Genomic DNA, 19,735 nt, shown 5'->3' with positions numbered 1-19,735 from the left:
AAGCAGAAGTAAGAGAAGCTGGGAAAAGAGGGTTTGGTAAAGAGTAGTTATGACGTAATCTCAAAAGGGAGAGAAGACCAACCACTGAGCTGCAGAAGGAAAACGACAGTGACTAGGACGCTGAATTGTGCCCCCAGAGCTGTGTTCCTTAACTACCAAGTTCCCTCTCTTCCTCAGTCCTGCCTTAACCTTAGAAATAAAGCTATTATAGGGGCGCCTGGGTGGCTCAGTGGGTTAAGCCTCTGCCTTCTGCTCAGGTCATGATCCCAGGGTCCTGGGATTGAGCCCCACATCGGGCTCTCTGCTCAACAGAGAGCCTGCTTCCTCACCTCTCTGTCTGCTTGCGATCTGTCAAACAAATAAATAAAATCCTAAAAAATAAAATAAAGCTGTCAGTTATTTTACCAGCGAAATGGGTGTGTTTGGGAGTAGCAAAGAACTGCAATTTGAGGTATACGAAAGACAGAAAAACCATAAACAAGCCCAGAGAAGAAAAAAAAAAAACACCAAAAAACGTTGTTTTACAGAGGAAAGAGGGAATTGGAGGCACGTTAGAAGCAAAAAGTCCACTGGCTAATGTGGGAGTTCCAAGTGCAGTGGCTTTTCATGGCCTGAACTGTGACCGTCTCTCATTGGCTGTGCCGTTGCCAGGGGAAGAGAAAAACTTTCCTCCCTCCCTCCTGCGGTGGTAAAGTGGCATCACTTCCAAGTACCTCTCTCTCGACGGGTCTGCAGTTGAGGAAGAATGGTGGGATGTGAGAACTCTCCCTGCTGGCCTCCCACTCTATTTCAGATGAGGTTTCCCTTTATTAATTTGCAAAGGGCCTGGGCTGGGAGTGCGCCCCTCTCCTGGAAGCCGGGCCCTGAACTATGGCAAATGGGCAAGCAAGAAGGTTAAACTGAAAAGTGCTCTGGAGTCCTACTTTGCTTAGTTAGATTAGTTTTATCTCCAGCTATTGTATAGGTTTCACACAACCATTTACAGGGCCTCTTTGAAATAGAGAGAAACACTGACTAAGGCTTTTCTCCAACTGGTTTTTTTTTAAGTCATCTGTAAGTACCAATGTGGAAAGAGGCTCTCCATATACTAAGTAGAAAACTAATAATAAAACAGGTTGCAAAACTGAATAGATAATGCCATGTCATCTCTGGGAGAAAAAGTTTTTTCTCTACAGCAAGACTAATGTTTGGAACAAAAAATACCAATCCTATGCAGTGGGAATGGAGAAGAACTTAAACTATGAGTTGTCTTTTGTCTTTCTGTCTTTTACTTCTGTATTCTGGTCTTTTACTCACTTCTATATTGTTTAATCACGTTAAGACCTTAAGAAAATGTATTTACTTAACCTCTTTATGTGTACCTCATGATTTTTATTTTCTTTCTCTCTAAAGGGTTGAGTTCCCATGTCCTTCTAGATCCATTCCCCTGCTCCCCTTTATAGAAAAATCTCTCAAAAGACTAGCCATGCCTGTTGGCTTCAACTCCTCTCCTCATACTCTCCCTGAACCCTCTGCAGTCAGGGTTTGTCCATTTTTGTCCATTCCACAAAGATCTTGTCAACGTCTCAGGTATCTTCCCTGTGGTTAAGTCTTTAAATCATTTCTCTGCCCTTATCAACACCGTTCAACATATTTGAGTCTTTGTCACCTCCTCGGAAAACCTTCCCCCCCCCCCCACTTGACTTTGAGCATTCCACATTCTTTAATGTTTGTTCTCCATCATGAGACATTCCATCTCACTCGGCTTGGCTAGTTTCTCATCACATCCCGTTCCTCTAGATGTTAAGAGGCCCAGGGCCCAGAACTCTTGTTTTCCCTGCATATCTACACTTAGTTTCTTGGTTACGTCATCCACTTTGGCACTCAAATACCACCTAGATGTTGACAGTTGCCAAATACATCCCTCCAGTCTGTACTTCTTCTCTAAACCCATGTCCAGTTAACCAAATGTCTCAACATCCCCACTTAGGCATCTAATAGGCATCTCTCTCTTAAAAAAAAAAAAAAAAGGTTTTATTTATTTATTTATTTATTTGAGAGAGAGAGATTGAGAGCATGAACAGGGGGTGGGGAGTAGAGGAAGAAGGAGAAGCAGACTCCCCCATGAGCAGGAAGCCTGATGTGGGACTAGCTCCCAAGACCCTGGGATCATGACCTGAGCTGAAGGCAGATGCTCAACTGACTGAGCCACCCAGGTGTCCCTCTAATAGGCATCTCAAACATGACATGTCCCAGCATACTCCCTAGTGTTAAGCCAAAGCCTAGAAATCAATCTGGATTCCTTTCTCCACATTCAATGCAATGGCAAATCCTATTGGCTCAAATTTCAAAACATCTCCAATAGCGCTTGGCTCCTCACCAGCTGTGCTACTATCTTCTGATCCAGAACATCCTCTGGGGTCAGATTACATCATTCCTCCTGGAAACTCTCCAGTGGCTGCCTATTTCAGATAATTTACCATTTCCAAGGCCAAAAAGGATCTTAATCCTTTGGCTCCCAATTACTGCACCCATCTCATCTCCTATGATACAGCCCCTTGCTAATTCCAAGCCATGTCCCACTGGCCTCTCTTCTGTTCCTCAAACCTCCAGGTATGCTCCTGTTTTAGGCATGTGTATTTTTTCCTGTCTAGAATGCTTTTCTTGATTTGTTTATAATCATTCCCCTTTGCCCCTTTGCCCTTCTATCAGGGCAAAGACTTTGGACTTTGACTTGTTCAGTCCAACGCTTAGAACAGAATTTGACACAAAGAAGGTGCTTGGTGAATATTTGGTGAAATAATAAATCCATGATTATCACACAGGAATGTCATCTCCTGTGTTGGGGGAGAGCTTAAATTGGGGTATTCATAAATGAGATAAACCCTCCCAAACACATATAGTTATGTATTTTTAATTCACTGGGAAAAGTATGCTATCCAGTTAGAAATAAGTGAGTGAATAACACGTGTTTTAGAAACTGGAGAGGTACACAAGTTATATAAATATTGGGAAAGGAAAGACGTCTTTTTTTTTTTTAAAGAGGAATCATTTTTTTTTAAAGATTTTATTTATTTGATAGAGAGAGAGAGATCACAAGTAGGCAGAGAAGCAGGCAGAGACAGAGGGGGAAGCAGGCTCCCTACTGAGCAGAGAGCCCAATTCAGGGCTGGATTCCAGGACCCTGAGATCATAACCTGAGCCGAAGGCAGAGGCTTAATCCACTGAGCCACCCAGGCGCCCCGGAAAGATGTCTTATGAGTATAATGAAGTCTTGAAAAATTTTCCAGTTTTAATTAAAAATTAAAGAGCTAAAATTCCTGAGAAATGATCTGTGGTCATAATGAAGCAGGGACAATAAAAATATAATACCCACATATTTTATGACATTATAAAAATGTACCTCTTAATTGGCATAGAAATTCCATTCTAGTTCAGAATAATATCAGTATGGATACTATTGTTGGTATTAAATTTATAAAATTTAGCAGTTTTCTATGGTATTTTACATCTTTTTATTATTTTATTTAAAAAATTTTATTTATCTGTCAGCAAGCAAAAGAGAACACAAACAGGGGAAGCAACAGGCAGAGGGAGAGGGATAGGGAGAATTAGGCTCCCTATTGAGCAGGGAGCCTGATGTGGGGCTCAATCCCAGCACCCTGGGATCATGACGTGAGCTGAAGGCAGCCATTTAACTGACTAAGCCATCCAGGTGTCCCTGTTTTTATATTATTTTAAAATTCCTTCATTCCTTCCTTGTTTTTGGATGAATTAACAGACATTTGCATTAATGCAGTTATTAACCTTCATTTAAAAATTGATCTCAGGAGTTATTCACTTTGCATTTTTCAATTTTTAACAGAGAAATTCTAAGACTCATTTATCAAGGTAGATTATTATGAAAACACTGCCCCAGTTTTTCCCAAATCAGTTCAGAAAGCACCATCCTTGATACAAACATTATTTACTAACCTCTAAGGTTCACTTAACCTATATATAAAATGTTATCTTTTAATACAGGTGTAAAAATATATGCTATACACAAGTCTTTTTAAATTCAGTGGCAGAGTCAAGTCTCTGCTATTTCTAAGATTGTACTTTATCCTACTGAAATGTTTAGAAGATATGAATCATGATCGCTGCACTGGGTTCTATTTCTGAAAGCATTTTTATCAATATGTATATCCATAACAGATTCTCATTTACAAAACTCAGAAGCCACATAAAGTAAAGCTATCATAAAATATATTCCATGCTTTTGCATGAAAAAAATAATTGATCTTGGATACTCTATCTTAACGTCAGTTTAGAATGCATACCAGTCATTTTCCTTCTAAGAAGTCTGTGCTGATTAGGAAAGGAGTTGCAAGGTTCTTGGAAACTGACAGAAATGAGCTTGTGTGGTTCTTAAGAGCAGGGAGGATAGAAAGGATACAGTTAGCCATAATTAGTGACCAGAGAAACTAAACTAGAGGCCCTTAGGAACTGGGACTCCAGACTGTTTCCATGTCAAGTAATTTCTCATATTTGGAGGCTGCTAAATTGAGACTGATATTTTCTCTTGGAAGTTTCTATAGCTAATATTGAGGGAGAGTTTATAAAACTCTCAAAATTCTCCAGTCTGCTTTGGGTGGGTAACTAAGCATTAAAAATAATACAGAGCTGTGGCCATCCATCTACTCCCTCACATGCTGTGTTACCATAAGAAATGAGTCAGGAATGTAAGGGAGAAATGATCAGTGAGAAGCGAGGTGACTCTAGCATCGTGTTTGTTCTGTCACTCCGCGATCAAGGACGACACTAATTCCAGTCCCAATGCACTTGTTAATTTCAGACATCTATAAATAGGCCAAGATTTTCTTTTCTTACAACCAGAAATATGTCTGAAAATAATTTATTACCCACTTGTATGATGATAGATAAAGTTTCATTTTGGATTAATAAAAAAAGAGATTGATAAAATATATGTATCTGATATAAAAAAAGAAATTATGGTGATTTGAGATCTGAAAGTGAGCCTGAGGATACGAGTCACTAAAGAGGAAAACCATGGGGAGGGGGAATGAAAGAAACTGGCTCCAGAGCCTGACCTTTGATTGATCATTTCTTTTCGACATTCCCTATTCCATGTTCTATATGACCACCAGATAAGGACACATGCCCTGAAAGAAAGCAAAGCAGGGTAAGAGGACAGAGAGGATAGAACCTGTACTTTAGACAGAGGGGTTGGGAAGTCTTTATGGCAGAGGTGGCATCTGAGCAAAGGTTACACTGTGATCAAACAAGAAAGAAAGTGCTGATACCTTCCCTCTAGTAGATTAACACTTTCACCTGCAAAACCATATGCAATATACTTTCTGTTTATATTCAGGTTTAAAAGTCAGTAAGTTTGGGCTATGTTTGAATAGACTGAGTTTGAACATGAAAACTAGTAAAACCTAATTGGCCCCAAAAATAGCCACTGACATTCGGCGAAGAGGCCGGTGACTAAAGTACTTTTTTAAAAAAGATGGAAGAAAGTCAGCACAGCAACTAAGACCATCTGAACCTTAGTCAAACTGGCATATTGTACAAAGACGGCTTTGTTCTTTTCTAGAGAAGGGAGTGATATCTATTAGTGGCTAGGATTTTGATGGATCAGTAACAGAATGAGACGCAAAACACATATCAAGTCACAATGTTACAAAGTGGCATGTTCCTAGATAATATCCTCTCCCATTGTTAAGTAGTGTGTGAATACATGCAGTGATTATGTGTGTGTCTGTGTATAATTGATAAAAGATGGATGAAAAACACAGATCAGATTCTTCTGAGCAAAGCCTAAAGAACCTTTATTGGAATGCTTCCAGTAAAGAAGGTTGGTGAATTTGACTTGTATTCTCTTTGCAAAGCAAGTGATTAAATTAAGTTGTTTATTTGTTTGCGTTTCTCTCAGACAGGCTCACATTTCACTGTCAGACAAACAGATACATAGTATAATACTTGTTCTTCCATTTTTCAAGTGATAAATGGTATGCTGAGGCTTTGAATTCAAGTTCCATCAAGATGCCACTTGGAATCTCTTTCTTGTAGTCGGAGTTGTCCTCTGAAAAGACTTAGGTGGATATTGTGAACCTGAAACACCAACCAAAAAATAACTCTTTTTAAAATGCTAATAAGTCCCAGCTCTCAAAAGGATTCCATGCAGATGATATTTTTAAAAAAGAAAAAAATGTGTTTTCATGTCACTTTTACATAAACCAGGAAATATGCAAAAACTGCCATTTTGGGTCCTGAAAGAAAAGAAGGGGGCTCCCCCTCCACTAAGCCTGGGTGCTGGCCCTGTGTCCTCCTGGAGCTGGTGGGTTTGCTAGAACCTTCTACCTAGAGGTGGATGCCTAAGGCCCAGGAATTTGAGTGGGGAGCTCTGGCGGCCCTACCACTTCATGGGGGCAGAAACAATGTCAGCTGCCTTAAGAGATCATTCCCACTGTCGGGGATACCCCACAGCTTCTCCTTTTCTCTTTTATTTTTCTGCCACAGAACAATAATCGATATCGATTATCGATAGTCGATAATAGCTCCCGCTGTTAGCTTTCTGACCTGGAAACAAAGGTTAAGAAAGTGATTACATGCTTGCTTGTCAGAAGAAAACAAAACAAATGCTTAGAAATAGAGGAATATGCCTCTTACGTACCCTCAGTTATTTTTATAGAAATGAAAAAGGCTTCTGACCATCAATAACGATAGTCACAAAATTAACGATAAGAGAATATACTGACAGGAATGGGGGAAAGTGAAGTGAGCAGATTTAAAATGAGCATGGTGTGGTCAACATCTCCAGAACTGAATTCATCAAAATTACGTGAGTTCTCTCCCTCAGCATCAGTCTCCAGGCCATCCTTGGAGTCAATCTCTCTCTCTCTCTCTCTCTCTCGCTCTCGCTCTCGCTCTCACGTACCACATGATGTTCATGCTGGGTGGCATGGCTCATGGCTCCTCTGGGAAGCCTCTCTGTCCGTTTACCCATCTGTATATCCAGCAGCATCCTCTTTCTCCTGGTCCTTTCCATTTCCCCACTACACTGAGTGGTCCTTGAGGCACAGACCAAAACATCCTTGGTGTTTGAATGCCAACACTTGGCAGAGAACTTGGCACAGAGTGAGCACTTGGCACATTGTTTATTTATTAATAAACATGCTTTGATGCCTACTTTCCTCCAACCATCTACAAGGCAGAGCAGTAACTGATAACAGAGCAGGGCTGTCCTTCAGAGAAGGAACTATCGTCCCTGACAGGGAGAGTGAACGCTTCTGGGAAACGTACAAAGAAAAGCAACAGGAAGGCACAGTGGCCTAGGGCTATTTGCATAGGAGAAAAATTGTAAAAGAGCTTAAGAATCTTGGACAGCACTAGACTACAGAACTATGGAAGGGCTGGTGTAAACAGTGATAAAATTACTGTGTTGTCCCTGTGCTTCTGTTTTACTAGATTTATTTTAAAACTATAGCATTTGCCCTACAATAGCTGATTATCTTTCACATTTCAGATTATATATAAAACAAATTATTCATAATGTTTGAACAAACAGTAGATGCTTGGAATCTAGCTAGGTCCTTTGCATATGTTTTTCCAAAGATGGTTTTATCCACCCAGCCTCTAGTAAAAGAGGAAACGGAGGCCCAGAGAGGTTGAGACTCTCCTAAGATAGCTCAACGAAGAGGATGGAAAACAGGCATTTGATTCCAGAGTGGCTCAACTCATGACAGTGCTATGTTGCCTCCTTAAAAGTGCTGGCAAAAAATTTTGAAAACTAAAACATCATTGGCCTAAATTCAGACTGGAAACTTTATCCTAAAAATAGCTACTAATAAGTCTGTAGCTGTACAGCAACCCATTATAAAATAGAATATTTGCATTAATTTTCTGAAGCATTTTTTCTCATTAGATCTTCAAAGAGAAGTAAGATTAGGGTTTCATGGAAAACATGAAAACTATTGCAGAGAGAGAGAGAGAGAGAGAGAGACCCCGATTTCTCGTAAGACTCATGAGACAGACTTTTCCTTTTTTCTGAGAGGAGGCCCCGATTTAATGAAGAGTGTTTGGGCATTTTTCCCTTCACACCGAACAGTAGGTAGGTGCTTAGTTTTGCATCTTTGCTTTTTGTAGAGACTTCTGTGTCTGCACGTAGAGGGCAAACGTTTGGTATTTCCTCCTATGTGTCAAAATAGTCCTGTTAAGGTAGATAATCCCTAATTTCTCTTTCCAACACTTGAAACCTCACATAGGACATTCATTTTATTTATATTTGGAGAAAACTGACCTGTGAAGAAACTCTGACCTGTCCACGTGTGACCAGCAAACTCCATCAGGGTCAGTGAACCTTTTCGAGGAGTATCTAACTGTTGGAAGAAAAACAAAAGGAGGGATGAGTTTTATTATTTCAGATATTTTTAAAAATCACATTTATGGTTAACAGGCAACCTACCCGAAATGCGTGGGTTGTGCTGGGTCTCGAAAAGTGTTCTATCGTCAGAGATCTTTCTCGAAAAGGCAATCGCTCTAAACTGTCAGGTATCGCACTTAGCACACGGTTTTGTGGGTGCCTCCCTCTGTACTGAATAAAGGATAATATGTTCTGGTTTAAGGTAAATGCAATCCTTAAAAAAGACAAAAGAAGATCCCTGTGCTCATTGCCTCGCTAATTCAAAACTTTTTTTAAAAAAGATTTTATTTATTTATTTGACAGACAGAGATCACAAGTAGGCAGAGAGGCAGGCAGAGAGAGAGGAGGAAGCAGGCTTCCTGCCGAGCAGAGAGCCCAATGCGGGGCTCGATCCCAGGACTCTGGGATCATAACCTGAGCCGAAGGCAGAGGCTTTAACCCACTGAGCCACCCAGGCACCCTGCTAATTCGCTAAATTCTTATTTAAAGACTGTGAAGTATAAGGTCCATCAAGCATGAATATCAATATATATTTTAATTATGTAATTTTGTTATGTAACATGAGAAAATGGCAGTGTCCTCATAGATAAACATGGATTCAAAAGCTTAGCCACCTAAAATCCTTACTGTTAAATTAAAATAGTCATATAATTTGGCATTTGTGAAGCAACAGACATTTTTATTAATGTAATGCTTGCATCCTTCTATTAAGACTTTACTCTAAAGGGCGCCTGGGTGGCTCAGTGGGTTAAAGCCTTTGCCTTCGGCTCAGATCATGATCTCAGGGTCCTGGGATCGAGGCCCGCATCGGGTTCTCTGCTCGGCAGGGAGCCTGCTTCCCCCTCTCTCTCTGCCTGCCTCTCTGCCTACTTGTGATCTCTCTCTGTAAAATAAATAAATAAAATTTTTTAAAAAAAGGACTTTACTCTAAGCCACAACATGCTAAGATTACACGTCAACCCTTTGCAACTCCTGTCTCTCTAGGAATTGGTTCGATTGCTGTACTCGAGGGCACAAAGGAATGCAAGAGGAAATGTCTGTCACATCTTCTCTCTAGGTCTTTATGCTCCCACAACTGGAGTCCTTCTGTGTTTTGTGAAATAGAGACAAGTTACTTGTATGGGAATAAAGTGAGGACTCATCGTACACCTGGGGGGAAATGTGGTTGTTCATACTAGCCACCCCAGACCTGCCCAGACCATTAGCCATGTTACAGGTGGGAGAACGAGGGCTGGTCAAAATGGCACAGGTGTTTTCCTGAGGTCTTACTTTATGCAGGCAGAATTTACCATCTATAAATTCATTTCACCCTTACAACAATTCTTTGAGGAAAGAAACACGATGGCCCTTTTACAGGTGAGAAAATTAAGTCCCAGTGAGAATAATGTCTACAAGTCATACAGAGTTTGCCTGGCAGGGTTCAAACACAGATCTCCCTGTCTCCTGACCTGACTTTCATGCTCTTTTCTTCCCTCTACCATCCTGACTATCAGATGTTCTGTGACACCTGGACCTTCTGACTTAGTTCAAATCATGTCTGTATTTTCACTAAACAGTGAATTAACCCTCCCACCCCCTGTCCCTTGTCGCAAGCCAGTTACTTTCAGGAAGCAAATCATGGAGACATTTGATGGGACTGAGTTCATTGGGAAGGGCCAAAATTATATTTCGCTTGTTTGTCTGTTTTCCTATAGACAATCTAAATGGTGCACTTAGATAGAATGAGAGTTGTCTTACAGAAACAGGGCGAGATCCAGGAATCACCATATTCTGCTCCCCGGTCTCTGCGCCTACTGGGGGTAACCTGCTCCAGGAGGAAACCGGTGGGGAGGACACTCGCTCCATGCCAGTTTGCCTGTGAACACAACAACACATGACTGAGCAGTGGGCTCTGGACAGAGTGGGGGCAAGACCCCACCCCGAACCTCCTCATCTGAACTACTAATCACAGCTGCCTTCCAAAAGAAATGCTCATGTAGAATGAGCAGAGTGTCAGCCAGACCAGTGAGGAGAGGTGACTGACCACCAGCTCTAGTCATCCCCTCCTTGGTCAGCAGTGATGTCAACCTGTATTTCCCGAGTGCTCAGCTGTGCCAGCCCCTTGCAGAACATAAGTTCCTCCCCCTAAAGAGCTTACCGGTTCCTGAAAACACGATGAAAACCCATGAAGTAATTAGAGAACAATTTAATCAGTTTGTGTAATAAAAGGCCATAGTGAATGATTCTAATGTAAGTACTGTAGAAATTTAGGGCATGGATGATCAATGAAGTATAAAATCAATACTATAAAACCTAAAACCTACATAAGGTCATTAAAAGGAGAGGCAAAATATGTTTTTTCTTTTAAAAATTTTTTCATTTATTTGAGAGAGAGAGAGAGAGCATGAGCTGGGGGAGGGGCAGAGGGAGAAGCAGGCTCCCCTTGGAGCAGGGAGCCCGATGCAGGACTTGATCGATCCCAGGACCCAAGGATCATGACCTGAGCTGAAAGCAGACACCTAACTGACTGAGCCACCCAGGTGCTCCAAGAATATGTCCTTTGATGGGAAAACTAATTATTGTGACAGTGTCAGTTATCCCCACATTTTTAATAGATTTAAGGCCTGAGGTTCAATGTGATACTTTTCATTTTTGAATTTGACAACCAGAACATAAAGTTTGTCAGGAAATGTGAGGAAATGTTAATAAAAGAAGAGTAATGATGATAGACTTTCCCCACCAGATATTGACATTGAAACATTATCTGGTTCATGCACAAGAAGAGAGATGAATATTCTAGGAAAAGATTCTAATTCATTTATTCATTAATAATAAAGTTATGAAAGGGGCTGGGCAAGATGGCAGAGAAGTAGGAGACTCTGTTTCAACTGGTCCCCTGACTTGAGCTAAATATCTATCAGAACACTCTGAACATCCATGAAACCAGCCTGAGATGTAGGATTATATACTTCTGGATCTCTATGGTGGCAGAAGACACTAGTGGAGAGGTAAAGCAGAGTGGGAATGCTTAGACCGATATCAGAGGATAAACAGAAGGGGGAGGGGGCCACCAGAACCGACCCACTGGAAAGTAATACCCCAATACGAAAGTGCCCTCTGCTTGGGGACCAGCATTAACGTGGAGTCTGGTTAAAAGCACTCAAAAAGAACAAAGGGTTTTAAGAGGCAATTGGTGGAATTTGGTGGTTACAGGCATGGACCTAACCCCATGGCCCCAGAGTGGTCATAGCCAGCATGCACCCATGTCTGAGAGAGCCAGGCAGGGCTCCCAGTCGGTGGTCCCTGAGCCTGTGGCTTTCTGCAGCTTGCACCACCGCTGGGGCTGGGCATATCTCCACCTATGCCTGAGACAGCCTGGCACAGCCTCCTGCCAGAGGTCCCTGGACCTGCAGCAATCTGCAACCTGGGTTGCCGCGGGGTCTAAGTACAACCGGCATGGGCATGGACTCTAGACAGCAGTTCCAGCAACAGTAGCCATTGGTATTGGGCTCACCTGGACCAATATCACTTTCAGTTTTAGTGGCACTGGGGTGACACTAAAGGGGCCTTGGGAGACCACTGAGACAGTGGCTAGGAGTGCACACTGCCTGTGGGAGGCTGTGGTGTTCAGTGGAGTTTGCAAAGGGGGAGTCTGTGTTCTGGACGACCCAGAGGGGAGCAGACTGAGGCTTCTCTCTGAGGTGGAGGTGTGGGTACAGACAGTTTACTTTGCACTAACCCTCAGAAAAGCTGCAAAAAGCCACCAAAGAACAAAAAGCTCCAGAGAACAAAAGCCTGAAAAACCAGTTTCCACAGAGCCCAGCCTCTTGATAGGGGACAGAACAGCTCAGCCCAGGCAAGAGTGACTGAAAAACAATGCAGCAGTCCCCTCCCCCAGAAGACAAGCCAAAAGAACAAGAGGATAATAACCACAGGGTCCCCATAAAACTGTAAAACCCCAACACCAGAGGAAAACAATATATTAAGCCCCTTGTATTGCCCCCAAACCTGTATATTTCATAGATAAAATTTTTAAAAAATATTTGTTCTCACGATTCTTCTTTTATTTTTTTAACCTACTTACCATTACAACTAGATGTTTAATACAACATCTAGATGTTTGTATGCAACATATGCAGATGTTTATGTTTATAAACATAGGTGTTTATAAACATATTACATGATGCTTATCATGTAATATGATAGATGTTTAATATATCTAGAAGTTCAATACAACATATTACATAGTAACTTTTTAACTTGAACTTTTTTAATACATATACCTGTGTTTCTTTTTCTTTTCTTTTTTCTTTATATATGTATAGATATAAGCTTCTAGGTAATCCTTTTCCCCTATTCAATACTACCCCTATATATAAAACAGTTTTAATTTCCTATATCTCTGGAAAGTTGAGTCATTTAAAGAAGGTAACAAGATACACCCAGGAAGAACTGAAATAACCTTCCTTGCCCGCCCACATTGAGGGTTTTTAACCACCCTCCCATCTTATTCTTCTGTCAGTGTTTCTGTGTATTTGTTTTTGTACTATATAAATCTTACTTTTGGGGCTCATTTTGGCTGGGTTTTTTCTTGTTTTTCTCCCTTTCTCTCTCTCTTTTTTTCCTTTTTTCTTTCTTTTTGGTGGTGACTTCTGATTGCTCCGAAACTGTTCAAGGTTCAACTTGACTGGATCGTGGTTGATCTATCCAGATATACATCCCCTTAACCACCTCTCACCAAATGACTAGGAGGAGGAACACCTAACAGAGGAAAAATTCAGAGACTGTGGCCTCTGTCACAGAACTGTTGGATATGGACATAAACAATATGTTGGAAATGGAATTCAGGGTAACAATTATCTAGGCGATGACTAGGTTGAAGACCATCAGTGACAACATAGAATCTCCAAGGGTGGAAGTGAGAGCTGATCTGGCAGAACCTAAAAATGCTATCAATGAGATCCAATCTAATCTAAATACTCTAATAGCTAGGGTAAATGAGGCAGAAGATAGAATTAGTGATCTAGAAGACAAACTGACCGAAAAGAAGGATCAGAAGGAGGCCTGGAACAAACAGCTTAGAAGCCATGAAAACAGAATTAGGGAAATAAATGACACCATGAACCGTTTCAATGTCAGAGTGATTGGGATCCCTGAAGGGCTGGAGAAAGAGAGAAGACTAGAATATATAGTGGAAAAAATACTGGACAAAAATTTCCTTAATCTGGGGAATGGAACAAGTGTTCGTGTCCTAGAGGAAGAGAGGACACCCCCCAAGGTGAACAAGTCTAGAAAGACCTTGAGACACTTAATTGTGAAATTCATGAATCATAAAATCAGAGATGATGTCTTAAGGGCAGCTAGGGAGAAGAGATTCCTTACATACAGAGGAAGGACAATCAGAATAATGTCAGAACTGTCCACAGAAACCTGGGAAGCCAGAAAGGGCTGGCAAGACATTCAGGGCACTGAATGAGAAGAACATGCAGCCAAAAATACTTTATCTGAAGGTAAGGATGACATTCAGAATGGATAGAGAGATAAAGAGCTTCGAAGACTGGCAAGGTTTAAAAGATTATGTGACCATCAAGCTGCCACTACAAGAAATATTAAGGGAGGTTCTATAAAAGAAGAAAGAACCCAAGAGTTACATAGAACAGAAATTCACAGAGACAATCTATAGAAACAAGGACTTCACAGGCAACATGATGTCAATAAAAAACGTATCTTTCAATAATCATTCTCAATGTGAACAGCCTAAATGCTCCCATAAAATGGCACAGGGTTGCAGATTGGATAAAACAACACGACCCATCATATGCTGTCTATAAGAGACACATTTTGAACCTAAACAAACATCAAGACTGAAAGTGAAGGGATGGAGAACCATCTATCATGTCAATGGGCCTCAAAAGAAAGCTGGGATAGCAATTCTCATATCAGATAATTTAGATTTTAAGCTGAAGAATGTAGTCAGAGATACAGAAGGACACTACATCATTCTTAAAGGGTCTATCCACCAAGAAGATCTAACAATTATAAATATTCATGCCCCCAACATGGGAGCAGCCAACTAATAGCAAACAGTTAAACAAAATAAAGAGTCATGCTGATATGAATACATTAACTGGAAGGGATCTTAACATGCCACTCTCAGCAATAGACAGCTCACCTCAGCAGAAAATCAGCAATGAAACAAGAGCTTTGAATAACACATTGGACCAGATGGACCTCATAGACATATACAGAACATTCTACCCTAAAACAACAGAATACTCATTCTTCTCAAGTGCACATGAAACTTTCTCTAGAATAGACCACATACTCGGTCACAATTCAGGGCTCAACTTACACCAAAAGACTGAGATTATTCCCTACATATTCTCAGACCACAGTGCTTTGAAACTGGAACTCAACCACAAGAAAAAGTTTGGAAGGAATTCAAACACTTGGAAGCTAAAGACCATCCTGCTCAAGAATGTTTAGATTAACCAGGAAATCAAAGAAGAACTTAAACAATTCATGGAAACCAATGAGAATGAAGACACCTCAGTCCAAAACCTATTGAATATGGCAAAGGCAGTCCTAAGGGGAAATACATAGCTGTCCAAGCCTCAATCAAAAAAAAAAAAAAAAAGGACAAATGCCAAATACATCAACTCTCTTTACACCTTAAAGAACTGGAAAATCAACAACAAATTAAGACAACCCCACTCACAGGAAGGGAAATAATTAAGATTAGAGCAGAGATCAATGAGTTAGAAACTAGAGATACAATAGAACACATCAATGAAACTAGAAGCTAGTTCTTTGAAAAAATTAATAAAATTGATAAACCATGAGCCAAACTAATCCATAAGAAAAGGGAAAGAACCCAAATTAATAAAATTATGAATGAAAGGGGAGAGATCATGACTAACACCAAGGAAATAGAAACAATCATCAGAAATTATTATCAACAACTATATGCCAATAAGTTAAGCAACCTAGAAGAAATGGATGCATTCCTGGGAACCTATAAACTTCCAAGACTGAAACAGGAAGAAACTGGCAACCTGAATAGACCAATAACCAGTAATGAGATTGAAGCAGGAATGAAAAACCTCCCAAAAAACAAGAGTCTGGGACCTGATGGATTCCCTGGGGAATTCTACCAAACATTCAAAGAAAAAAATAATACCTATTCTTCTGAAGCTGTTTCAAAAAATAGAAGGAACATACGGAAAACTTCTAGACTCTTTCTATGAGGCCAACATTACCTTGATCCCAAAACCAGGCAAAGACCTATCAAAAAGGAGAATTTCAGACCAATATCCCTGATGAATATGGATGTCAAGATTCTCAAGACCCTAGCTAATAGGATCTAATAGCACATTAAAAAGATTATCCACCATGACCAGGTGGGATTTATCCCTAGGATGCCAGGGTGGTTCAACATTTGCAAATCAATCAATGTGATAGAACAAATCAATAAGAAGAGAGAAGAACCACATGGTACTCTCAATTGATGCAGAAAAAGCGTTTGACAAAATACAGCATCTGTTCCTGATTCAAATTCTTCAAAGTATAGGGATAGAGGGAACATTCCTCAACTTTGTAAAATCTATCTTTGAAAAACCCACAGTGAATATCATTCTCAATGGGGAGAAACTGACAGTCTTCCCATTGAGATCAGGAACATGACAAGGATGCTCACCCTTGCCACTATTGTTCAACATCGTACTAAAAGTCCTAGTAACAGCAATCAGACAACAAAAAGTAATTAAATGTTTCAAATTGGCAAAGAAGAAATCAAACTCTCTCTCTTCATAGATGACATGATACTTTATATGGAAAATCCAAAAGACTCCATACCCAAACTACTAGAACTCATACAGCAATTCAGTAATGTGGCAGGATACAAAATCAATGTACAGAAATCAGTTGCTTTCTTATACGCTAACAATGGAAATATAGAAGGGGAAATTAGAGAATCAATTCCATTTACTATAGCACCAAGAACCATAAGATACCTTGGAATAAACCTAACCAAAGAGGTAAAGGATCTGTACTTGAGGAGCTACAGAACACTCATGAAAGAAATTGAAGAAGACACAAAAAGATGGAAGACCATTCCATGCTCTTGGATCAGAAGAATAAACATTATTAAAATGTCTCTACTGCCCAGAGCAATCTATACTTTCAGTGCCATCCTGATAAAAATTCCATCAGCATTTTTCAAAGTACTGGAACAAACAATCCTAAAATGTGTATGGAACCAGAAAAGACCCCGAATTGCCAAGGAAACGTTGAAAAGGAAAAAACAAAGCTGGGTGCATCACGTTGCCTGATTTCAAGTTATATTACAAAACTGTGATCACTAAGACAGCATGGTACTGGCACAAAAACAGACACATAGATCAATGGAACAGAATAGAGAGCCCAGATATGGATCCTCAATTCTATGGTCAACTAATCTTTGACAAAGCAGGAAAAACTGCCCAGTGGAAAAAAGGCAGTCTCTTCAATAAATGGTGCTGCGAAAATTGGACAGCTATGTATAGAAGAATGAAACTCAACCATTCTATTATACCATACACAAAGATAAACTTGAAATGTATGAAAGACCTCAATATGAGGCAGTAATCTATCAAAATCCTAGAGGAGAACATAGGCAGTAACTTCTTCGACATCAGCCACAGCAACTTCTTTCAAGACGTGTCTCCTGGGGTGCCTGGGTGGCTCAGTGGGTTAAGGCCTCTGCCTTCGGCTCAGGTTGTGATCCCAGGGTTCTGGGATCAAGCCCCATGTTGGGCTCTCTGCTCAGCGGGGAGCCTGCTTCTCCCTCTCTCTTTCTGCCTGCCTCTCAGCCTACTTGTAATCTCTGCCTGTCAAAATAAATAAATAAAATCTTAAAAAAAAAAAAAAGACACGTCTCTAAAGGCAAAGGAAACAAAAGCAAAAATGAACTTTTGGGATTTCATCAAGATAAAAACCTTCTGCACAGCAAAGGAAACAGTCAATAAAACAAAGAAGCAGCCCACGGAATGGGAGAAAATATTTGCAAATGACACTACAGACAAAAGGCTGATATCCAAGATCTATAAAGAACTCAAACTCAACACCCAAAAAACAGATAATCATGTCAAAAAATGGGCAGAAGACATGAACAGACACTTCTCCAGAGAAGACATACAAATGGCTAAGAGACACATGAAAAAATGTTGGTCATCATTAGCCATCAGGAAAATTCAAATCAAAATCACATTGAGATACCACCTTACACCAGTTAGAATGGCCAAAAATAAAGAGGACAGGAAACAACGTGTGTTGGAGAGGATGTGGAGGAAGGGGAAACCTCTTACACTGTTGGCAGTTATGCAAGTTGGTACAGCCACTTTGGAAAACAGTGTAGAGATTCCTTAAGAAATTAAAAATAGGGGTCCCTGGGTGGCTCAGCGGGTTAAAGCTTCTGCCTTCGGCTCAGGTTATGATCCCAGGATCCTGGGATTGAGCCCCATATCGGGCTCTCTGCTCCGCAGGGAGCCTGCTTCCCCCCTTCTCTCTGCCTCTCTGCCTACTTGTGATCTCTCTGTCTGTCAAATAAATGAATAAAATATTTTTTAAAAAAAAGAAAAGAAAAATAGAGCTACTCTATGTGTAATATTAGTTTCAGGTGTACAATATCATTTGATATAAATCTTAAAAAGGAAGATTTTATGACCCTGCAATTGCACTACTGGGTATTTACTCCAAAGATACTGACGTAGTGAAAAGGAGGGCTATATGTATCCCAATGTTCATAGTAGCAATGGCCACAAGTGCCAAACTGTGGAAAGAGCCAAGATGCCCTTCAACAGAAAAATGGATAAAGAAGATAATGGTCCATATATATTTAATCGAATATTACACAGGCATCAGAAAGGATGAATACCCAGTTTTTGTATTAACATGGATGAGACTGGAGGAGATTATGCTGAGTGAAATAAGTCAAGCAGAGAAAGTCAATTATCATATGGTTTCACTTATTTGTGGAGTGTAAGGAATAACATGGAGAACATTAGGAGAAGGAAAGGAAAAGTGAATTGGGGTAAATCAGAGGGGGAGACAAAGCATGAGAGACTGTTGGCTCTGAGAAACAAACTGAGGGTTTTGGAGGGGAGAGAGATGGGGGATGGGTGAGCCTGGTGGTGGGTATTAAGGAGGGCACATATTGCATGGAGCACTGGGTATGGTGCATAAACAGTGAATCTTAGAACACTGAAAAAATAAAAAAATTGTAAACAACAACAACAAAATAAATAGTTATGAGAATTAAAATATGACCCTTTTGACCTCTGATGTTTTAAAATACATATACTATCCATTGTTTAGAAGCTGCAAGGAAAGAGTCTTGTGTCTTGCCAGTGGGATTATAAATTGTGAGAACCATTCTGGGAAGAGCTTTGGAAAAATATTTCAAGAGTCTTAAAAATACCTGTAACCTTTGACCTGGTAGCTTTACTTCTGGGTCTATACCACCAGGACACAATTTAAAGTCTTCCTTTTTAAGATTTATATCAAATGATATTGTACACCTGAAACTAATGTTACACTAACTGGAATTTAATAAAAACTTAAGAAAGGATTTATATAAAATGATGTCCAGGGACACCTGGGTGACTCAATGCCTAAGTGTCTGCCTTTGGCTCAGGTTGTCATCCTGGGATTCCTTGGATCGAATCCCACATTGGGCTCCTTGCTCAGCGGGGAGTCTGCTTCTTCTCTGCCTGCTGCTCCCCCTTTTTGTACACTCTCTCTGACAAATAAATCAAATCTTTTTAAAAAAGGATGTTTGCTGTACATTATGATAGTGAAAATACAGAAGGAATGAAAAGTTTCCATAACGGGAAATGCTTAATAGATTATCACATACCACCTGTTATTTTCTAGCCATTAAATCATGCTTTGAGAAATATTTAACAACATGGAAAATATGAATAAAATTAAATGAAAAAATCATATGAAAAAGTGCCACAATAGTAAGATAATGCGGTATTAGAAAAAAAAAAATAAGGGAAAGAAAAGAAAAGAAACATGACCATAGACAAAATTGGTAGTAAACTTAGCAAGTTATCATTTTTATATTTCTACATGTTGGCCATATAGGGGATCTTTGATACCTAGTCATATTTCTGGTATTGTTCTAATGTTCCACAGAGAACTTTTTGTACTTTGATAGTTAAAAAACTTATTTTAATAAAAGTGAAAGGCAGAGCATGAACAAAATCCCGGAAGCCAGAACATGCATAGCTGGTCTGTTTGTGGCTCAGAAAGATGGTAAGGCTGCCCCCAGTCAAGGTGGGTGAGGAGAAGTAATGGGAAGATACA

General features: G+C 40.1%; 1 protein-coding gene across 3 annotated transcripts in view; it reads right to left on the bottom strand.

The window, feature by feature from the left end:
• Positions 1–5,789: 5,789 nt before the first annotated feature.
• FAM149A (family with sequence similarity 149 member A) overlaps positions 5,790–19,735 on the bottom strand; it is a 66,554-nt gene continuing 52,608 nt past the window's right edge. For all 3 annotated transcript variants that reach the window (XM_032869953.1, XM_032869951.1, XM_032869952.1), the window contains 4 exons: positions 10,145–10,262; positions 8,450–8,578; positions 8,285–8,363; positions 5,790–6,096 (listed from right to left, as the gene is read on the bottom strand). In XM_032869953.1, the coding sequence (XP_032725844.1) occupies positions 6,023–6,096; positions 8,285–8,363; positions 8,450–8,578; positions 10,145–10,262 (400 nt within the window). In that variant the 3' untranslated portion in view covers positions 5,790–6,022. The remainder of the gene's footprint in view (positions 6,097–8,284; positions 8,364–8,449; positions 8,579–10,144; positions 10,263–19,735) is intronic.

The sequence above is a fragment of the Lontra canadensis genome, unplaced genomic scaffold (assembly GCF_010015895.1).
Source record: "Lontra canadensis isolate GAN:19392208 unplaced genomic scaffold, GSC_riverotter_1.0 scaffold39, whole genome shotgun sequence".
NCBI lineage: Eukaryota > Metazoa > Chordata > Mammalia > Carnivora > Mustelidae > Lontra > Lontra canadensis.
Note: the sequence above shows the minus strand (reverse complement) of the source record. Positions and strands in the feature narration are given on the sequence as shown.